General features: G+C 42.9%; 1 protein-coding gene and 1 non-coding gene across 15 annotated transcripts in view; both read right to left on the bottom strand.

The window, feature by feature from the left end:
• The window catches only part of CYRIB (CYFIP related Rac1 interactor B), a 104,066-nt gene that overhangs the window by 62,264 nt on the left and 19,069 nt on the right, over positions 1-22,733 (bottom strand). For 4 of the 14 annotated variants that reach the window (XM_049633471.1, XM_049633481.1, XM_049633472.1 and 1 more), the window contains exon 1: positions 16,174-16,467. The exons of 3 other annotated variants lie outside the window; for them this stretch is intronic. Coding sequence is in view for 2 of the 11 variants with exons in the window: in XM_049633483.1 (XP_049489440.1) it covers positions 9,060-9,084 (25 nt within the window). In the remaining 9 variants the exon portion in view is untranslated. 7 more of the 14 variants (XM_049633474.1, XM_049633477.1, XM_049633476.1 and 4 more) reach the window with 5 other exon arrangements.
• Positions 9,932-10,136, bottom strand: LOC125924977 (small nucleolar RNA SNORA73 family). The gene has a single exon (XR_007458643.1). It is a non-coding gene; the product is annotated as a small nucleolar RNA SNORA73 family (small nucleolar RNA).

Here is a 22,733-nt window from a genome sequence, read left to right as displayed (position 1 = left end):
TGGGATGAAATGGTGGGGGGAGTTATCTCCGCTTTTTTAAAATGTTTATCTATTTATTTTTAAGACAGAGTGAGTGAGAACAGGGGAGGGGCAGAGAGAGGGGGAGAGAGAGCATCCCAAGCAGGCTCTGCACTGTCAGCACAAAGCCTGACACAGGGCTCAAACTCACCAACCATGAGATCATAACCTGAGCCAAAAACAAGAGCTGGACGCTTCACCAAATGAGCCACCCAGGCATCCCTCTTCACTTTTTGAAAACAGCCTTCCATATCTTACAGGCTTTCCTCCTAAGAATGAAATGGCCACGAATGGCCACAGGTTATCTAATGGGTTCAACAGATAAAACATCAGGACACACAACTACAAAAGCATCACATCACACAGGTTAACCTTATCTATTTCTCTCAAAAGAGCTGGTAATCCTTTAATGGAACTGGCTTTCCTAACCTTTAGAGGTTTTGCAGAGATAATCAAGTGGAAAACATTCAGTATTTCCAAATTTTGGCATACGGATGTATGTATATTGCCTCATGTTGTCTTCTATGTAATAAGAAGGGACTGTCATTTCCTGAAATCACTGTGTACATGCACACATAGTATTTGGTGCTAACATGTTTAAAACAGTGTATCTGAGTGTATTATTCTCAAAACACTACAAACACAAGAAGAGAAAGCAAATCAACAAGTTAAAATGTCTCCAAACTAGGCATTCAGTTTGGGCCATGTTAAATTTGCCAAGCAAAGAGCCTCCAAATGAAAATATGATGAGAGGGTCAATGGAGCACAAGTGTGGAGGTCAGGAAAGGTCAGCCCACAAATACTGCCCCTCCCTGTACCCCCACCACTTCCCATCTGGAGAGCGCAATCCAAAGACCAGGGATACTTGAGAAATCATTCAGAGGAACAGCAACAAGAGACCAGGGCCACAGTGTCCTAACCAGACTGTGACTGCAACATAATCTGGGCTCTATGTTCCTGCTGCTTGCCCTGCTGTGGTTACTGCTCACTTTCTGAACCTCTAATCTAATTTCTAATCTCTCCACCACCACCAATTCTGTGAGCTACCTGCCATCATGCAATAAACTCCTCTTCCATCCAAATTAACTTGTAAGTGTCTCAAACTTTTAACCAAAGATTCTTGAATGAATTCTAAAGAATATTCTGGACTCCTATAGAAAGCTAACCATAATTTCTTTCCTAATTTAAAGTCATTCCTACAAATAAGCAAAACTTAACTATGTTACAAATGTAACTTAGGACTCTGAATATAAACAATAAAGACACTCTGAAATTAAAGATTACAGAAATCATTTTTGAGACTTTTAAGAGGCACCTTAAAATTTATTAAAAGTTTAAGTTTCACAGTATAAAATTTGAACATTAAAAAGGTAGAACATTCAGAAAGAAGAGAAAATAGTAAGATCACATTAAAATGTTATCAGTCTAATAAAGAACTTTTAAAAAAACTTCCCAGAAAAAGAACAATGAAACACATTTTGAGAAAGAAAAAAAAAAAAAAACACTAAAGTGATAACTGATTCTTACAAAGTGTTCTTTCTGCAATAAAACACCTTTTTTCGTGTTATACATTCTAAAGTGCTCCAAGAACAGTACTGCATAGATTCTCTACCTGGGCCTACCTTTTCTTTAGATCCCTAATTCATATGCTTTCCTTACTGAAAAACAAGTAAAATTACTTTTCATTCTTTATGAAAATATTTCATGTTCCAAATCAAAAGTGGAATTTTCACTTATACTAAAAATCAACATTTCTTACATCCTGGATAGTAGCCTGTCGTCATACTAAATCCCTTAATCCATTTGATATTTTGAAGGAATACATTTAGAAGAAGCAAAGCAGATATTAAGGAGAGTAAGAATGTATTTAGAACTTCAGAAAGCAGCACTATAATAAGGAGGGAAAGGGGTTATCAATATTTGCGAAACCTACTCTGTACCAGGCATTTTGCTAGAGACCATAATTTTTTCATAAAACAATGAAAACCAGACGATGTTACCCTTTCCACAAAAAGTAAATGAGGGGTGTGCCTAGGTGGCTCAGTCCATGATCTCAGAGTTGTGGAATCGAGCCCCGCACTGGGCTCCGTGCTGATGAGAGGAGGCTGCTTGAGATGCTCTCTCCTTATCCCCCCCACTCAAAGTAAATAAACTTAAAAAAAAAAAAAAAAAAAAGGAAAGGAGGAAAACGAACCTCAAAAGCTGATTTACTTACCTCATGTCAGTGCTAATAAGGGCTGATGTGACTCAAGCACAGATCTGCCTGGTCCCAAAGATAATGACATTTTATCCACAATAAAATGCCTCAATGGGAACATTCTTCCTGTAAAAATTTGTTTTCATTGATAGTTTTCTTTATTACAAAAAACAACTGTAGCCATCACCCTGAACAAGCAGAACCTGTGGGATGTAACCATAAAGCAACTTTTTATCTACCTCTGTCCTTTATTCTGTGGTGACAGTTCAATGTCCCTGAGCTTTTATTTAGGCAAGCCTATGATTCTGGTCATTTTTGAGTTATAAAAACTGTCAGAATTTAGAAATTGATAGACCCAGTTTAGTGTAATTATCAACATTTTTCTTCCAGTGCTACAGCTTCTGCCCCGTCCCAGCTGGGCCTGCAGCTGGCTACCCCCAGGCATTACAGCCCCTCCCTTCCACTCTCCTAACCCTGGGGTAGCAGTTAAGTGTCACTAGAAGGCATGGGCACACTCAGCTCAAAAAGTATTTAAAACTGATCTACTGAGAGAATGCTTTCAGGAGTCCCACGGAAGCTCTCCCCCACTCCGGCACTGGGAATCCCTCACTGTAATACCCTGATGCGGGATAATGCATCTCCTGCGGGAATCCAGCCACTTCTTCCCCCCTCTCTGCCTCACACCGCCCCAATCCTATGAGCTTCCCCTCCCTAGTAGCCCTCATCCGGTCTGTAGGAAACACGCACCTTCCCCCAAAGAACTCTGGGAGGATGGGCCGAACACCCATACAGTAACCTCGCTTTGCTGTGCCACCAGCACTGATAGCTTATCTTTCATTAGGGCACAGTGAAACAAACATATATCCGCTGTCTCCCCTGAAATGCAGAGTTACATATTAAGCCATCCAAATAGTTACCAGAAAGCTTCTGTACTTGAGGGGGAGCACACCAAGAAGGGAAGGGGGTTAGTTAGAAGAAACTCCTAGCACAGGGCCAGCTGGGTGGCTCAGCTGGCTAAGCGTCTGCCTCTTGATTTCAGCTCAGGTCATAATCTCTTGGTTTGTGGGATGGAGCCCCACGTCAGGCACTGCACTGACAGCTCGGGTAAGATTCTCTCTCTCCCTCTCCCCCACACTCACTCTCTCAAAATAAACATTTAAAAAATATTTTTTAAAAAAATCCTAGCACACTAACAACTTGGTTTACACTTTTCCAATTTCCAACAACCTTGTTCAAAAACTATTCTAATTTCCAACTTCTTGAATCTTTACACTAACAGATGGGGTAGGTACTAGAGCATTTTCCTGCTCTTTATTTGGCAAGACCTGCATGGTATCCTTACAACTCTCTTTAAAAATGTGTACCTACTGACCGAGGGCCAAACTCAGAAAAAAAGAGCTCCATTTCAACATATTACCTGACATATTTAGCACTTTACTAAATTTTCCACAAAAAGGAGGAAGAAAAATCCATAATCCCACCACATAGTTATTAGCCACAGTTAACCCTCAAGTGCGCTGCTTTCCTTTCTGTAAAGAGTCCATTTGTCAATTGAAAATTTCTTCTTTCCAGTTTTCTTTTCAAAATCCTGTCCTCAAACCCCTCATTTATATAATTTCATCGAACAATCCAGTTTCCCACACAATTTCGGTGTGCCCTTTTCAAACACCAAATTTCCACTAAGTCAATGTAAAGGTAGCTTTCTGAAACTTGTGACATTGTCACTCCCCAAACTCAAAACCTATAATGGCCCCCCACTGCCAGAGATTAAACGTCAATCTTTTAAAATTATGTATGGGCACCTGGGTGGCTCAGTAGGTTGAGTGTCCGACTTCAGCTACGGTAATGATCTCACGATCCTGGGTTCGAGCTCTGCGTCGGGCTCTGTGCTGACAGCTCAGAGCCTGAAGCCTGCTTTGGATTCTGTGTCTCCCTCTCTCTCGCTGCCCCTCCCCTGCTCGTGCTCTGTCTCTGTCTCTCAAAAAATTAAATAAAACGCTAAAAAAATTTTTTTTTTATGCATTATCTGTACAGTCTCCTATACACGTTACATCTCTAAACGTGACTTTAAATATATAAAGCATACTGCAAGAAACGTGTGAATGCCAGGGGAGTTTCTGACCATTGGATCCAACATACACTCAAGATGGGAAAGTGTCTCAGGATTTGGCCACAGTTCCACAACGACCACTGAATGTATCTCAAGATCTCAAGATCTCAAGGACTACAGATTGAATCCGCAAAGTGCAAAACCGCAAAGAGAGTTCTTCCTTTATTAACGTGGTAAAAACAAACTTGCAGCAGGGAGTAGTCCTCATATGACTGCAAATAAAACTCTATCACCACATATATAATATTTACTGGCTCCACACTCATAACTACAACTGCCAAAAAGTTAATCTAATGTTCAAGAGCAGATTTATGGAAACTTTAAATGTTTAAAACCGGATTTGGGGATTAATTTTATTAACGTTTCACACATAATCTGCCATCCATTCACAGAGCACACATTAAAAAACTTGTTTTAAAGTCATCTTTCAACAGATGAAGTGAGAAATAAATTCCAATTAACATGCTACCAAGTAAAAAAAAGCACTTATAGTTCTTAGCCCAAAGAATCTTTGCTCTTCTCAGAAGTCTATGTCAGTAAAAACTCACAGAATTACAGAAGTGCCTAAAAGAAAGAAAAATAATCAGTTCTCTCTTAAAGCTGACAATAAATGTATTCACTCAAAAAGTACACGAGAACAATGAGTGTGGGCAAATACTGATGTGCCTTTATGTATAATTGTGGAGGATGTGTGTGCACTCATACAACACGCATACATGTGCGAGATATCTGGAGAGATGTTCACCATAACAGTGACTGCTTAGTGACTTTTGCTTTGTTCTTCTACTTTCCCATTTTGTTTCCATTTTTTTTTATAAATGAACATATACTTTTACAAGAAAAGAATGCTATTTGTGTTATTAAAACACGGCACGAAAAGCTACAGTAATCAAGACATGAGGTACTGGCAGGATAGACATGTAGACCAATAAAACACAAAAGTGAGTCCAGAAATAAACCCATATATCTAGGGTCAAATGAATATCAACAAAGATACCAAAGCAATTCAATGAAGGAAAGGATAGTCTTTTCAACAAATGGCGTTGAGACAAGTGGGTATCTATATACAAAAAGATGAACTTAAGAAATTTACCTCATACTACATACAAAAGTTAATTAAAAATGGATCACAGACCCAAACATTGGAGCTAAAACTATAAAATACAAAACATTTAGAAGAAAACAAAGGCGTAAATCTCATGTCCTTGGGTTGGGCAAAGACTTCCCAGAGAGAGCACCAAAAGCATGATCCTTAAAAGAAAAAGATAAACTAGGCTCATGAAAGTTCAAAACCCTTGCACCTCAAAAGATACCGCTAGGAAAATAACAAGACAAGGCACAGACTGGGAGAAAAATATTTGCAAATCACGTGACTTGTAACTGCTTGGGATAAACTGTCTACCAGCACCTGTTTAGCCCTACTTTACGACTCGAAGACGGTTTCCTATAACACTGTAAAGCAGTTATGCTTCTAAAAAATGCTCACTCATCTCTTCCTGTGAGACCCAAACAAGGTCCTAGTGAAAGAACTTTACTCAAAGTTCTGCTTGTATACCTCAAGTAGGAAGAATTCTGAAGTGTTTAAATACTGTTTTCAATTATTTAAAAGCATAAGCTATCAACCTACCCAAACCAGGCAAACTCGGAATGGTTTAAAAGAAATAAATTTGATTTTAATAAAACATATACAATTTTTTAAAGTTACTGATAAGGAACACCGAAGATCAGCTAAAACAAAGTTCTTAAATGAACTTTTAATATGCTAATGGACTAGTAAGAAGGGGCCAGTGACACATACCAAAGAGAGAACACTGGCCAGTTGTCACCATGGCACAGACTATGATGGAACTTTTGGCACACCCAATTCAAACGGTTGCCAACCCCAGGCTACATATTTTGACTACTGCTTCAACGTGCTGTTCTATAAATAAAAAGGAAAAGCTTTGGTTTAACTATATTCACATTGTAATGGAGGAAGTCCCACTTACTGAAGAGTATTTCCAAAATGCTTCAGCCCTAGATTCCCAGACATCAACCTTTTACTCACTAGTAACTCAGAAGTGGTGCCACAATAGCTAGAAGATTACCTCACACGTCCAGCTCTGTACATTCAAGTACACTCTAACCCGAAAGAATAGAATAAATAAAGCTGACTTTTCTGTATTTTAGAAAACTTGGTAAATAATATTTACATAATATCAGAACATATTAAATATTTAAGTCAAAACCAATTCAAATGTAACAATATTCAACATGTTAGCTTTTAAAAAACTTTTTTAATGTTTTTATTTATTTCTGAGACAGAGAGAGACAGAGCATGAGCAGGCAGGGCAGAGAGAGCTGTCAGCACAGAGCCCGATGTGGGGCTTGAACTCACGGACTGTGAGATCATGACCTGAGCTGAAGTCCGACGCTTAACCGACTGAGCCACCCAGGCGCCCCCAACATGTTAGCTTTTAAAAGAATACTGTTTAAATGTTTGTTTACAGAAAATAAACTGGAAAGGAGTTAGAAAATGCCAATTGATAAAATGAAGCTCAACCTCCTTTTAAAAAGATGACAAATTCAAAGTTTAAACTTCCCTCCAACTATGCTAGCTTCTCTTAACTCCCCTAAATCTATATTGTCCCAAGATCTAAAGGAAAAGACACATCGTGGGGCGCCTAGGTGGCTCAGTTGGTTAAGCATCCAACTTTGGCTCAGGTCATGATTGTACAGCTTATGAGTTCAAGTCCCGCGTCGGGCTCTGTGCTGACAGCTCAGAGCCTGGAGCCCGCTTTGGATTCTGTGTGTGTCCCTCTCTGCCCCTCCCTCACTTGTGCTCTGTCTCTCTGTTTCTCTCCCAGAAATAAACATTAAAAAATAATAATAAAAATAAAAAAGCCTTGTTAAAAATGTGTTTAACACTTCTGTTACAATTTTCCAGAATTTTAAGGCAAGAACTGCAGTATGATATAAACAAAAGCAAAGTAATCTCATACCTTGCAACACAAGATGGTTTTCTCACCTTTCACTTTAATTTAATGTCCCTGAAATTCTTAAAGAAAAAACACGTATGGGGGCTCCTGGGTGGCACAGTTGGTTAAGCGTCCAACTCTTGATCACGGCTCAGGTCATCATCTCACATGAGACAAGAGCCCCGCATCAGGCTTTGCGCTGATAGTGCAGAGCCTGCTTGGAACTCACTCTCTCTCTCTCTCTCTGCCCCTCCCCTGTTTTGCTCTTGCTCCCTCTCTCTCAAAATAAATAAATAAAATGCTTAAAAAAAAAACACACACACACATCTGATTTTTCTCAAATCAAAAGATGTCTGGACACGTTAGTCATTCCTTTTTGAGTAAATGTTATTAGTTATCAACTTACCTTGGAGAACATGCACCTCAAAATTCCACCAAAGTCATCATATATACGTTTGCCTCAAAATGCAGATCAAGAATACCAATAACAACACGTACTGTGTTCCTACCACATGCCAGGTACTTTCTTAAGTCAGATTTATTGAGGTATAATTTACATATGTTGAAAAACAGTTCTCCAGACAATTTTTTTAATGTTCTGTAAGCAGAGCAACACTGACCCACTGCCCTTTGCTCTGGACTATATTTCCAAACAGCCTTGAAAGATAAAGATAAATGTTAACCTCTGGAGCAAAAGACAGGCATGCTTACTGTCCAGTATAATAAATACAATGTATCCCTCTAGAGCAAAGGGCAGGCATGACTGCTGCTCATTACAATACCCTTGGGTTCCCTAAACTCAGGGCTTCTCTCTGATTATGTAACCCACTACGTGTGCAAGTATTACCTGAGCATCAGGGAACCAGCACAAATGCTGAGCCTCTGGCTACCGCTACTGCTATTCATGGGTAACAAACTGCCCTTCATCTCTCCCCCAGGAGTCTGTTTTCGGTATACCAGCATCGATCAAAATGTGGCAGGGTAACTTACTAGCTTGCAAGAAGGTAAGATTTCAGACCATTATGGTTCTGGACGGTTTTGGGAATAAGGACAGGATGCTGACAGAACCATCCATGACTTTCCAGAAGAGAGAGGATAAAGGCCACCAAGGGCAGAGTTCTAGGAAATGGGAAGACACCCGGGGATCTGAACGTGGTCCTAGTGGGAGATGGGGAGAAGGTGAGAATACAGATCCCTACTACTCTACCGATTAATGAATAGGAGTTGGACTAATGTTTAGAAACTGAGCAGTGAGAAGTGGAATTGAAATCACCCACCCAAACGGTGTTTGTTCATTCTCCTCCGGGCTGGCAGAGGAAAGGATGTGGCAAGACAATGTGGCAACAAGCCCTGTCTCCAGGTGAAAGGCAAGGTGGCTGTGACTGCTGAGCCAAGGAATCCCCAAAACTAAAATAGATTATGTAAGTAACGATCGCCTTGCTGCCAATATGGAGTTTTAGTTGCACCAAAAATATGAGAAGTTCCTTTGAACTACAAGGGAATGACCAAAAGTGAACACAAAGCTTTGATTTGTGGTACAGACAGCTTCTCTCTCCCTCCACGCTCCCATCTCTATCCCACTCTACCTCCACCCCCAAACTCTTCTGCTTTACAGAAAAAAATGATAAAGGATGGAGTTGAGGTCTGACACCCAAAAAGAACTGAAGGCCATAAATACCCCTATTGGGCTGCCTATACCCCTATGAGGAACTACAGAGACGGACTCAAAGTTTTAAGGTTCTTTTACATGTAGGAACCCATGTCATCACCAACCTACCTCGTCCCATGAGAGGAGGGAACATCCAGATTCAATTAATAGGGTCTGGGCAGGATTTACACACAGATGGGAAGAAAAATCAGTATCATGTAAGAGTAGGGCTCTTTGGGCGAGTTCAATGTCCTATTGTTGCTGCCTCTACAATCCAACACATAATAAGAATTGGTGTGTTATATGCTTGTACTTGCCCACCCTGTAAGTGCCAGAGGGGATTCTCCCAATCAGGAAGGGCTGCGTGTAGAAAAATGCTAGTGCCTTTGGGACCCTACAACCCTAATGGCCGTTTCTATGTACAAGTCTCTGTAACTTATGATTTTACTGCTTAGACCCTCTGACAAAGGGAGGCAGACAGTCTCCCCCTGGAAGTCCCCCTGTGGGTTCTGAACTCTTCGCCTCCCTGACACAACTCTCTGGCATATACTCCTTCTCTAAGGTAATTGTTAGCATGCTACTGGCCTCTTGTGGAAACTGAATGCCTGAGTCATTCATGGAGACCTCACGATCCCCAGCCTTATGTTCCTGCTTTGATTTTCTAATCTACTACTCCCCCTTGATTTACTCTAAATGGTAGTTTTAAAAATGGGTCACATGTGCCCAAGCTTTCAAACCTCCAGACTTATCTTACAAAAACAGCACCGATCATTCACTTTACCAACTCTGTCTGCCAAATAAAGGACCCAAAAGCATGAAGTATCAACTGTCAATGTTAGGTGAGGCTCCTCTTCTCTCCCCAAATCAAATTATTTGGAATCCTGAGCAATCACTGCAAAACAAGATAGGTAAGAGTTTAATCCAGTACAACAGCAGCTGATAAAAGCAGATTTTTCTTTTACTTCCAATCAACCTAGATCCCGACAGGGGGTGCTTTTGAAAGCGGTTTCCTGCATGGTTTGTCCCCTCAGTCATCGTCCACAGAACTCTGAGAAGCTGCAGGAATATGCAGGCGCAGACTCAAGGCCTGGCTTCATTTCCAGCATCGCGGAAAGGGACTATATGTCATGGGGCAAAGCCCTGTGCTTGGCTATGCCACCTGGACAGAGTCCAGGGAGAGTGACCTCCTGGGAGTACCCACGTGGGTCCTATATTCCTACTTGGGGACGGGTCAACTCCATGACTAACCATGTGGAGAGAGTCAACTCAAAATGCGTCTTTGAGAAGGCATCTGGCTTTGTCTTAGCCCCAGGAGCATCTCAATTTTACATGAAACAGTAACAAGACCTCTGGGGAAAATTTATCACCTACTCTACCACCAGAAGCAAAGTTACAGCCTCTACAGAGCCTACATCCAGTAAATCATCAAATCTTATGGAGTTAACACCACTGCTCCACTGTCAACACTCAAATACTGAGCACTATCAATTCTTTCCTGGACTTTGGCAACAGCCTCTTAACTTGCCTACCTGTACTCAATCTTACTTCACCTTCAATCCATTCTCCAGAAGCTGTCAGAACAGGCTGAGTATTTCACTCTCTCCCCCTTAAAATCCTGTAATGGTTTCCCCATAGCCTTCAGTCCAAACTGACCTAAACTTGTTAACATGACTCACGCAGCCAGCCTTACAGTTTACCTATTATGTACCTCTTACCCACCCCTCCTTTACATCATACAAAACCAGATCCATTTCTAAAATGTACCTGACCTCTCTTATCTCCAAGCTTCTGCTTCTCCTTCATCTTATGCCCATGCGTTCTTCCTTTAGCCTGACTGACTACTGGTCCACTTTGCAGGTTTTAATTCAGATAGCATTACAACATGGGCTTTTAAGACTCATAAGACGAGGTACCTATGGAACAAATAGCAGTGAATTCACATTGTCTATTTTTCTCTATCTTCTACTCTAAGGAGGGACCACTAATATTTATCCACTGTTAATATAACCCTGCTTAGGTGCTCATTAAGTATTCAGGTGATTAGGGACTCCTGGGTGGCTCAAGTCAGTTAAGCGTCCAACTTCAGCTCAGGTCATGATCTCACGGTCCATGGGTTCGAGCCCCGTGTCAGGTTCTGTGCTAACAACTCAGAGCCTGGAGACTGCTTCAGATTCTGTGTCTCCCTCTCTCTGCCCCTCCCGTGCTTGCACGTGAGTGCATGCGCATGCTCTCTCTCAAAAATAAATAAACATTAAAAATTTTTAAAAATGGGGTTCCTGGGTGGCTCAGTCGGTTAAGCGTCCGACTTCGGCTCAGGTCATGATCTCACGGGTTGTGAGTTCGAGCCCCGCATTGGGCTCTGTGCTGACGGCTCAGAGCCTGGAGCCTGTTTAGGATTCTGTGTCTCCCTCTCTCTCTGCCCCTCCCCTGCTCATGCTCTGTCTCTCTCTGTCTCAAAATAAATAAAACATTAAAAAAAAAATTTTTTTTTAATGTATTCGGGTGATTAATAACAATCCTATACCAAGTACTGTGCTAGCGGTCAAAAAAAATACATTATCAAAAACAGGTTTTTAAATCACCATTCAGCTTAAAAATACATTATTTTAATAAAATTACATTCTGCCCTCCCTATCACATTGCACTGAAATTAAATTAAGAATGTCATATGAGGGGCACCTGGGTGGCTCAATTGGTTGAGCGTCTAACTCTTGGTTTTGGATCAGATCATGATCTCAGGGATCCAGTCCCACGTTGGGCTCTGTGCTGAGAATGGAGTCTGCTTAAGATTCACTTTCTCTCCCCCTGCCCCTCCTCTTCCCCACTCACATTCTCTCTTAAAAAAAAAAAAAAAAAAAAAATCACTTCAAGACCTATTAAATCACAGATTTCATCTAAATTAGTGCCTTCAAATTCTCTATTCCTCTCACACACAGAGAAATGACATAAATAATTGCCAAATAATTATATCTAGGAATATATAACTCTTTTCATAGCAAGTGTGTCCTAAAATTGACCTAAATAAGCATTCAATGTGAAGTGAATTATCTAAGAACATGCCAATTTTTGATTGGAAGAAGTATTATTCTAAGCACAGTGAAGAGTATCTTTATTAGTCTAAACTTAACACAATACCAGACAAAATGTACCAACTAGAATATATCAAGTAGAGATTACTTGCATGGCAGAAAATAACTGCACAGGATTAAAAACTTCAGTGTTGCATACAATAGTACACTGAACAGCATCTCTTCAAAATAAATAGCTACAAAAATGTATCTTTGCATTAGGTCTTCACTTAAACAAAATCACGCAACATCTTTGAAAAAAGCCATTCTCACCCATGGTACCACAATCAGGACGTGGGATGTGTCACAAGAAATGTGTATATTTAAAGAACCAACGTTCTAAGAATGACTTCCTTGTTGAAAAGTTTTACAAATGTCACTCATTTGCATTCCAATATATTTACATGAGTGGGAAACGAGTGAACCTACAGCTAGTTAACAGGAAATCATAATCCTGTACATGCTCACAAGACAGCAGAGAAGAAGTGAACATTTTCCATCCTGTGTGTCAGCTGAAAAAGCCTTTAGATTGACTGTTTTAAGTATGCCTTCTAAGTATGTAATATAAAATACAGGACCTCAAATTAGTACTTCGAAACCAAATTTTAGTAAAGACTATAAATCATAGAGGCCTGGGTTTATGCCAGCCTTCCTCACCCTACTTGGGAGCATACTTGGACAAGATACCTAAACTCTCTGAGCCTGACATTCCTAGTGTTAATTAGGAATTAACTAGGAATTAACGTATACCATGCAGTTGTCATAAAACTACCTTAACGTATATAAAAAACTTGGCATACAATAAGCGTTCACTATTACAGCATAATAATTAAAGAGCCAAGACCAACTTCTATCAGTAAGTAGCTGTGTCACTTTAGTGTAACCCCAGCTTCCTAGTCTGTGACATGGGAATATGAATAACCCTAACAGGGTTGTTGTAAAGACTGAATGTCTTAGAACTCAACCTGGCAAGTAGTAAACGCTAGGTGTTAGTTACTACTAACATTATCATTATCACTGAAACATTACATAACCACTGTCACAGTACTTAAGATACCTTCCATTTCTGCCACCTGAAAAAATAGCTCTTGAAAAATTAACTTAATTTTAGGAAACTGATCATAATATAAGCTTACACACCCAAGAGTTTTTATGCTGATTTTAAGTGCACAAAATGTTATCTGAATTCATTGCTCATGAATACTGACAAGACACATGAGTAAAATAACCATTCTAAATGAACAATCCACTCAATGGACTAAAGCATAACACAAAATATATGTGTACTGTACTTTTTTCCCAAAGATCCCAAAGCAGTTTAAGTAATCAAATATAGCAATCCTCGAAATACTTGAGAAAACTGCAGCTGAGACCAATCAACATTTTCCCCAAACCTTTTGCCACATAATTACAAAATGATGTTATAATCAAAAACTCTTTGACCTTGCCATTCTTTCAATTATTCAAAACATTGGAATATCTACTGAGCATCAGTCTAAATTCTGACACAGTAATAGAAAAGGAGAGATGAAAAATAGTGGGAATGCCACTAACAACATAACTAAATATTTCCAAATATTGTAATTTTGTTTTCCTTAAATAGTGAAAGAGCAAATTATAGGCTCTATAAGTTGAGTGCGTCAATACTTAATAATTTAAGTAACCTCATTCAAGTGACAGTCCAGTCAGTATTTTCACTAAGGAAACCAGGAGTAAGACGATAGAAGCTTCCCTCTGTACTCCCCAATTACTTACTATGGTAAATGACCATTCCAAATATGAGTTAAATAATCCCAAGAGTGACACTATGTAACATATTTTTAACCCATATTTGGGGAAAGCTCAGAAAAATGGGACACCGTAAGTTTGATTTTGTTACATATCACCTGTAATCTATATAAACTATATTTGCTTAATCTTAGAATCTGCAATTATATTTTTGCCAGGGCAACTAGAACGAATTTACTAATCATGTCTCCCTTGGCTGAACCAGTTTCTTAGGAGAGAAAAATCTAGCCTCTCCTCAATTATCAAACGATCTAGAATTCATACTATAAAGCCAACATCTTATGAAGCAAGAGTTTCCTCTGGAGCAGCTACATAACTGTTAAAAGTTTTAAGGAATTGAAAAAAAAAAAAAAGTTATCTAACAAAATTGCTCTGCCAAAGAAATGCAATCCTAACTATGAGTTAAGAAATCTTACTGCTAGGGGCGCCTGGGTGGCTCAGTCGGTTAGGCATCCAACTTCAGGTCAGGTCATGATCTCGCAGTCCTGGAGTTCGAGCCCCGTGTCGGGGCTCTGTGCTGACAGCTCAGCTCGGAGCCTGGAGCCTGCTTCGGATTCTGTGTCTCCCTTGCTCTCTGCCCCTCCCCCACTCATGCTGTGTCTCTATCAAAACTGAATAAACATTAAAAAAAAATTAAAAAAAAAAAAGAAATCTTACTGCTGGAGTGGTTATCCAAAACCTAAAAGAGAACAAACATCCAAGTGCCTTTTTAATACCTAGCTCCCCAGAAAGGCTGTTAGAAAATGGTGATGTCAACATTGATAGCAACTGTATCATACTGATATGCAGACAGGTATACCTCAGACCTAAAAACCTTCCTTTGACTTCATTATTATGGACTATGACGGTCCCATGAAAAAATGGCCGGGGGGGGGGGGCTCTCATTTCATTTTATGAATGCTGATCAAGCAGTGTTACCCAACTACAACACTTCACAAAGGGGCTATCAAATAAGTCCCAATTATCAAGGTGTTCTAGACGGGAAACTTCGGTTTCTATCATTAAATACAATTAAAGAATTAAAAGGATCAGTGTGTTTTTCTTGAGGTACATTTGTCTAAAGTGATTTGCATGAAGTCCCCAAAGACCCAAGTGATTGAAATTCCTTTAGCTATATAAAACACTCCTCTGGAATGTCTGTCAGCCAAATTGCAAGACTGTAAGAACACAAAATTGACTGATACATATTTTCCACATAAAGATTAAGTTGGAAAGGGATGGCAAACTCAATAAATTTGCAGGAAGGGGGTTAAAAAGTGTAAACAAATTCCAAAAATCTTTGTCTTATCCAGAACAGCACTTTGTAGTACTGCAAGAATTCAGACATTTCATCAGTATTCCGCACACCAGGGGACACTCGATAACTACTGCTGACAAATTAGACGAGAAAAAGTCTCACCAACAAACGGTATTAACAGGTAAGGCTGAAAATCAGACAAGAAACGGATCGAGGAGGAACGTGGAGGTGTAGAAAGAGTAACAATCTTCTGCCAAATTTTACATTCAGGGAAAATTAATGCATCATAGATACCCCTCCAAGGGAAAAAAAAAAAAAAAAAAGATATTTGGTACGGCCACGAATAGCCAGGAGTTATACACACACACACACACACACACACACACACACAGCAACTGCCACTTCCACTACAGTTTGACAGTCACAGATTTGGGTAATTATAGCAGAAATTGTGTGTTTTGGAAACACACTAAGACCACACCCTAGGACCGAGAATTTGGACTTTAAATGCTGGGAATTTAAGAGGTCAACGCGGTGTACAAGTTGGACGGTCTGGCCGCACAGGTGGAAGGGTGGAAAGGGGCAATAAAGACACCAACTTCCACGCGGGTGACCAGGACCGCTGGCTGTCGCGGCGAGGCGTGGCGGAATCCGAGGGAAAAGGGGGTGTGGATCTGTGGGCGAGTCCGGGGAGAAAGGGAGGGAGGTAAGGTGGCCTCGCGGACGACAGGGAGCTGGGAGCCGGGGGTGGGGGGCGAGCGCCGACGCGGGAGGGGAAGAGCCAGGGAGCCGAGAATCACGCACGGCGGCCGGCTCCAGGGGGGTGGGAGGGCGCGCCGAGCACGCGCGTGGAGGTGCGGGTGGGAGGAAGGGGCGGAAGAAAGGAGGTCCGAATGAATGAGCGCCGGCGGGGCCCGGGCCGCGGGGGAAGGGGCCGGGGCGCCGCGGGCCGGCGGGCGGGGGGCGCCCGCAGAGGTGCAGCCGCAGCGCCGGGGGTGGGCGCCGGGGCGGGCCCACGGCGCCGGGGGCCGAGGTAGCCCCGCGCCGGCGCGGCCCCCACCGCGCCCGCCTCTCCGCCAAAATGGGGTCGAGGGGCAGGCAAGCGAGGGGCGTGAGGGAAGACGGAAAACGGCAAAAATAAATCACTCACTCTCCGCTCGAGCCTCCGGACTCTCTCAGCCCCGCTCCTCCGCCCTCCTTGAGCCGCGGCGGCGGCCCCTCAGCGGCGCTAGAGGGAGCCCCGGGCCCGGAGCGGGGCAGCGGCGGCGGCCGGACCGGGAGCCCCTCCGCACCTGCCCCTGTGGCGGAGCCGCGACGAGCCAGGCGGCGGCGACGGCGGCGGCAGCGGCAACAGCAACAGCAGCAGCGGCGGCTCCGAACGGGGAGGGCAAGTGACCCGGATGTACAGGGTAACGGCGAGGAGGGGGAGGGGGGAATGCCAGGAAGTGAGGGCGCCGCGGACCTGTCCGGCCGTGCGCATGCGTCGCGCGCCCGCCCCGCAAGGTAAATCCTCGGCCTTCCTTCCCCGCCCCTCTTCCCCCCGCCCCTCCTGAAGGGGGCGTGGCGAGGCCGGAGACAGGTGGTCCTGCGCCGGAGGAAGGAGAGGAAGGGGGCGCGGCCACCGCCTCCGCGCCCCCCGCCCTCCTTAAAGGAGCAGCTTCGTCGCGCCGAGATGGCATCTGGGTGGGTCAGAGTCTTGCAATCTTCTCATCTTACACTGGGAAAACTGAGGTTCAGAAGTGGGGGTAAGCTGCTTCAGGTCAGCTAACTCGGAAACACCAGGAACTGGAACTCGGAACTCGCGGATCAGGACTCTTTGTGCTGAACTCAGCGAAGCTGCCACATCCCACCAACCCCCCACGCCTCAAATGGCTGGTCTGGCGAGCAAGCCTTTCCCCCGCTCCAGGTACTGAACCTCACTCCCGCTCCCCGGCAAAGCAGAAGCGCGGGCCGACTCCCCAGAGCCTAGAGGTGCACCGTTATCGCCTACGATGGTATCGTGGAGACGCCCTGGGGGGATGTTAAATGATCAGTCTGAGGACAGAAATCAGGCGCCACTTGAGACTTGTACCTTGCCACGCATGGCTCTAAGAGATAAATGAGATGTTACAGAGTTACGCTCTGGGCAAAAATGTCCAGGGCGGGGGGCAGAGAATTTGGATGTGGCCCAGGGCACAGCATCTTATTTCCAGAATCTCTCTTCACCCTGGAACATAAATGCTCCCTCTTTACATATAAAAACAGAACATTCCATCCAGCTAGTTCATCCTAATCCTGCTATGACACAGATTTTTTTCATTAACACTAAAGTGTAAATGATTACAATGTTACCTTTACCTGGAATATTTTCAGTTTGATCAGATAATTACCATGGAAGTAAATGGTTCAAAATATTTGGGGGTCAAGGCCCCTACTGAAAATCCCACAAAAGTAGGGGCTTTTCTCCCCCAGAAAAATGCACATATGCACACAAATTTCCATACAATTTCAGGAGATTTATGGACCCAGGAAGCCTACCTATGAAAACCTGACTATGAACTCTTGTTCTGGTCAAATAGGTAAAATCCCAGGAACTATCCAGGCCTTACCAGATGTGGTAGCCAAGAAAGCACTCCTTGCCCCAAATACAGAAGGGAAGCCCTTCCCTTATTTAGTCTTTTGTCTTCCTCTTGAATTACCTGGAGACTCCATGGTGTTAGCCATACTAAATAGAAATGTGTTAAGAGTCATGGAGAGATTAGATGGCTTTTAAAAAAAAAATTTTTTTTTTTTAGTGTTTATTTTTGAGACAGAGACAGAGAAAGAGCACGAGCAGGGGAGGGGCAGAGAGAGAGGGAGACACAGAATCTGAAGCAGGTTACAGGCTCTGAGCTGTCGGCACAGAGCCCGTCGTGGGGCTCAAACTCGTGAACCGCAAGATCATGACCTGAGCGAAGCTGGACGATTAACCGACTGAGCCACCCAGGCACCCCGAGAGATGGCTTTTTGAAGGCATACACTAAAGGCAAGGGTCATAGGCCTCAGACTTTTACCCTAATTTTCATACTTTAGGAAAATTTAGGAGTTCTATATTATATTATAATCTCTATCAATCTCAGTTAAACTAAGGGAGCCAATATTTTGCAAACATTGATGCTGACAGAACCGTCTTCACAATCCAAGAACTTTGGTGCATTTTTCTTACACGCTGATACACAGTCTTAAATAATTCTGGTCCACAGAAATCCACTGTCCTCAATTTGTGCCAGAGGAAGAAAGTTCATATACCTGCCCAGTCCCTTAAATATGAGCTCTGAGTAACCATACATCTCTACCTCAATATCCCAACAAAAGCAGAAATCTCTTCCACAGTATCAACCCCATCCAGTTTAGCTCAAATATCTCCCATTATGGGGACCTCCTTATTGCAACGGTCAGCCTCTTCTCATCGTGAGGAACCTCTCCTTTTACACTGAGCAGAAATCTGATACCCGACAATTTTCATCCATTGGTCCTAATTTTATCCCTGGAGAGCAACACAGACATGAGACCAGCCTGGGGGAGCTTACAGTCCAGCAAAGAAACGTCCGTTGTTGAATGATAACCATAAAATAAGATGAATCCTGTGAGGAGGGTAGAGCACCCCCTTCAGAGATACCTTTCTCATTGTCTGCCCTAGATCCCTGGCCTGTGACAGAACTCACAAGTAAGCTCTACCACTATACTACCCCATGTGGGATATCCTGAAAGAGGAACAGAAGACAAGACCTTCAGAGAAGTGCTGAACTTATCCTTCCTCAATCCTTTCTTTGTCACCCTGCGTGAATGTAATCCCATTTCAGCTGAGGTCAAAGCTTTCAAAGTTTTATGTTGAAAAAAACAAGCAGAAGGATGCAAAAAAAAAAAAAAATAAAAAAAAGAGGTTTACATAAGAACCCCAGGCTCTTGATGATTTAATCACTGTGGCTTGTTAGCATTTTTTTTTTTTTTTTAGTCCTTCCAATGTGCCAGGCACTGTACTAAGCACTTTGCTTGCTTTTCCTCTTTTGCTTTTTACAACCACCCTATATGGTACTATTTTGACATCCACCTTATAAATGAGGAAACCAAGACTCAGTAGGAGATCCAGGATTCAAACCCAATCTGTCAACTCCACCGTGTGTTTCTGCATTTCTATAAACTTGACTCTGCTTTTGTAAATTTCAGAAGTTCCTGATCTCTTCTTTAAATGTTGTTTCCTTTGAAAACTTTATTACTAAATCAACTTTAAAACATTAAGGGGCACCTGGGTGGCTCAGTCGGTTAATCGTCCGACTTCAGCTCAGGTCATGATCTCACGGTTTGTGAGTTCGAACCCCGCATCAGGCTCTGTGCAGCAGAGCCTCCCCCACTCACACTCTGTCTCTTTCAAAAATAAATAAATAAACATTAAAAAAAATTTTAAACACTATAAACAAATTGTTTCACTTAATCATTGATTCATTCCATCAATACACAATTTTGCCACCCTACTGCATCCTAGGCACCATGCTGAGGGTCTAGATTGGAGGTCAACAGATGTGTGGTACCTGCCCTGGCAGGGCTCACAATTTCATGAGAGAGAGAGCTGTAACCTCAGAATTACAACACAGCATCATTCGTTGTCATCTAGGAGAGTGGAAGAACCAACAATCCCTGGGACAGTTGTGAAGGCTTCAGACAGGATGCACTTGGTCTTGAAGAGACTGGGGGAGGGGACGAGCGAAAAGGCACATGGGCAGAGAGGAAGGGGAGTTTATGACATGGTGGAGGTAAGGTTGGGCGAGTGTGACTGTGCAGGACCTCCTCAAACACCATGCTAAGAAGTCTGAACTTGCCTCCTGAAGGCAATAACAAGTAAACAGAAACTTCTCAGCAAGGGGAGACATGATCAGATGCGTTTTATATCAAGGTCACTCTGACGACAGTGTCCAAAGCGGACTATGGTGGGAAGGAGAACTGAGGTCCGCAGACCACTGAAGCTTTTGTACAGTCCAGCTGACAGATAATTAGCGCCTGGTTTAGGAAGCTAGCAATGGAGAGGGAGAAGGGGCACCAGAATTAGGATACTCCTGTCGAATCTCCAGGAGTTTGTGACTAGCTGAATCTGGGCAAAGTAGCAGCAGGAGCTGTGGAACCTGACCCTGAGGTTCCTAGCTTAGCAGACCCATCAGAAGGTGACACCATCCAATCCCGATACCTTTACACAGTTTTCATTCCTGTCCTCTCCCAACCTTTATTCACGTCAATGCACACTGCTTCCATTACTATCTTCAAATACGTGCAACTATTTCCCAATGCCATTTCATATTTCTACAGTCACATTTATCATTTTAATGGCAGCAGAATATTGCATCACGTTGAAATAGCTCAATTTCCTTCGGTTGCTAAAGGTTCACACCCTGCATGCCTGGTTTACCCTGGACTCATTCGGTTCTGAGCATTTCGCAAGAGATGAGTTGAGTGAGGAAAGAGAGCCTTTAGGTGAAGGGTGTCGGAGAAGTGTGCCCTCAAGAGTCAGCCAAGCTGCAACTCTCATGGGAGAGTACTGAGAGAACGTACTGCATTGGAGAAGATGCAGAGCTGTGGCATCAGCCTACCACGTATTCACTCACCCAACAATGCTTTCTTGTGAAGCAGAGGACAATACAACAGAACTGAAGCCACCTGGCCGAGCCAGGGTCTGAATCCTGTTCTACAGCTTATACAAGTTCTCCAACCTCTCAGAGCTTCAGTCTCCCCTCAAGTTTGTGGTGATGATTAACCTGGATAAAATTTACAAAATGCTTGGGACACAACTAAGCATACATTAAGTTCGATAATAATTTTCAGTCTTGGTTCCCTCCATATGCTTTCTTGACTTCCATCATTTTCAGAGTTTCTGAACAAACCCACCGGGCAACAATGCATGTATTAGAGTTCAGAGCCTGAATCTGCCAGGGTGAACCAGGACCACTCACATGACCTCTCTAACCTTTCATTTCCCATCTGTGAAATGGGCATAAGAACAACCATCACAGGAATGTTGCAAAGCTCTCATAAGTACTGTCAGTATAGGAATATATGTTCAAAGCCCCAAAGCACAATGTCATTAATGCCTATTACTGCTGTTATAGACATTGCTGTATCCTTGGTTTCTTCCCATTAAAAAAAATGACTTCCACCTAAGTTCCTTGGACTGCAGTTCTGGGTTAAAGGATCTGAATATCGCTATGGTTCTTGATTTGCGTTGCTTGGATTGCCCTTAGGACTCTTGATGGTGCTACCATAGTTAATTCAAATATGACATATTAGTCCTCAACCTAACATTCAGGGACTTCTATCAACGGCTTCCCTCCTCCTCTTGGTGGAAACAATGAACACTGAATCCTTGAGGAAAGAGGCACCCTCCCAGACATTTCCAGGACGGCCAGAGGTTCGAAGGCTAAGGACTAGGACTCCAGTGTCCGGCCTGATGGCTGAGCATGCAGTGGGCGAGTTTCCTGAATGCAGAAGAGGACACAGGAATGAGGCCCGGGCATCCCCAGACAGCACTCGAAGCCTGTCCACCATGAAAGATGGCATCAGAGCTGCTACTCAAAAGAAACAAAGTACAAAGCCAACAGCTCAAACCTAACACACTCCTGTTGTTTAGCAAAACATTAGCCAATCTCCCAGGAGCCATAAAGTTGTCCTTAAGGCCGTATTTCCTCAGAGTTCCAAGGCTCTATGAACCTCCATCACATTCCCAAATGTAACATTTCTCACAGGTGGGCAGTTCCATGGGGTGACCTACAGGAAGGCGGTAGGCTCTCGCAGCCTTTCATCGCTGGTCCTTCCCTGCGCCTCAGATGTGCCTTCTAGCCTCTTCAAGTGCCTGTTTCTTGGCCTTCAGGTTCAAGGGTCACCTCCTCAAAGGGGTCCTCCCGGTCACACCTCCCTCACCTCCCTTCAGTCATTCCTATATGCCACCGGCATTTTTTTTTTCCTTCACGGTAATTTGTATAACCTGTAATTATTTTTATTTTTTTAGCTTAAAAGTGTTTTTAAAAAGCCTCCCATAGGGCGCCTGGGTGGCTCAGTCGGTTAAGCATCCGACTCTTGATGTCGGCTCAGATCACCCATCTCACGATTTATGGGTTCGAGCCCCACATCGGGCCCTGAGCTGATGGCGTGGATCCTGCTTGGGATTCTATCTCACCCTCTCTCTACCCTTCCCCCACTTGCTCTCTGTCTCTCTCTAAATAAATAAAGTTCAAACAAAAAAAAAAGAAAAGAAAAAGAAAAGCCTCCCACTAAAACATCAGCTCTGTGAAGGCAGAGGTCGGAGCTATTCCGCTCCAACACCTATCACTGTGCCCACCCAGCTCCTAGGAGACCCTCAATAAATGTGTGGAATGATTGGGTAAAAAAGGGCGGTTCCCAGCCCCGGACATCCTTCTTTCACCCTAAACTCTATGAAGAACAATGTTGACTGCAGACAAAAAATTGAAAACACAGATGAGCAAAAGGAAGAAAATATAAACACTCATGATCCAACCTCCCACCAAGTGGATCCCCTTCCAAATGTTTTTTCCTGTATCTATATAAAGATAATGCATATATTTTTATAGAAATGGCTCCTAGACTGTAATCTGCTGTGTTTCATTTCACAGTATATCTTAATCATCTTTCCTTAATAAAGATACTCTGCTGCCTTGCTGTTAAAGGTTCTGGAACACTCAGCCGTGTCAC

This window comes from Panthera uncia, chromosome F2, assembly GCF_023721935.1.
Source record: "Panthera uncia isolate 11264 chromosome F2, Puncia_PCG_1.0, whole genome shotgun sequence".
In the NCBI taxonomy this organism is placed as follows: domain Eukaryota; kingdom Metazoa; phylum Chordata; class Mammalia; order Carnivora; family Felidae; genus Panthera; species Panthera uncia.
This window is presented reverse-complemented; position numbering and strand designations above follow the sequence as displayed.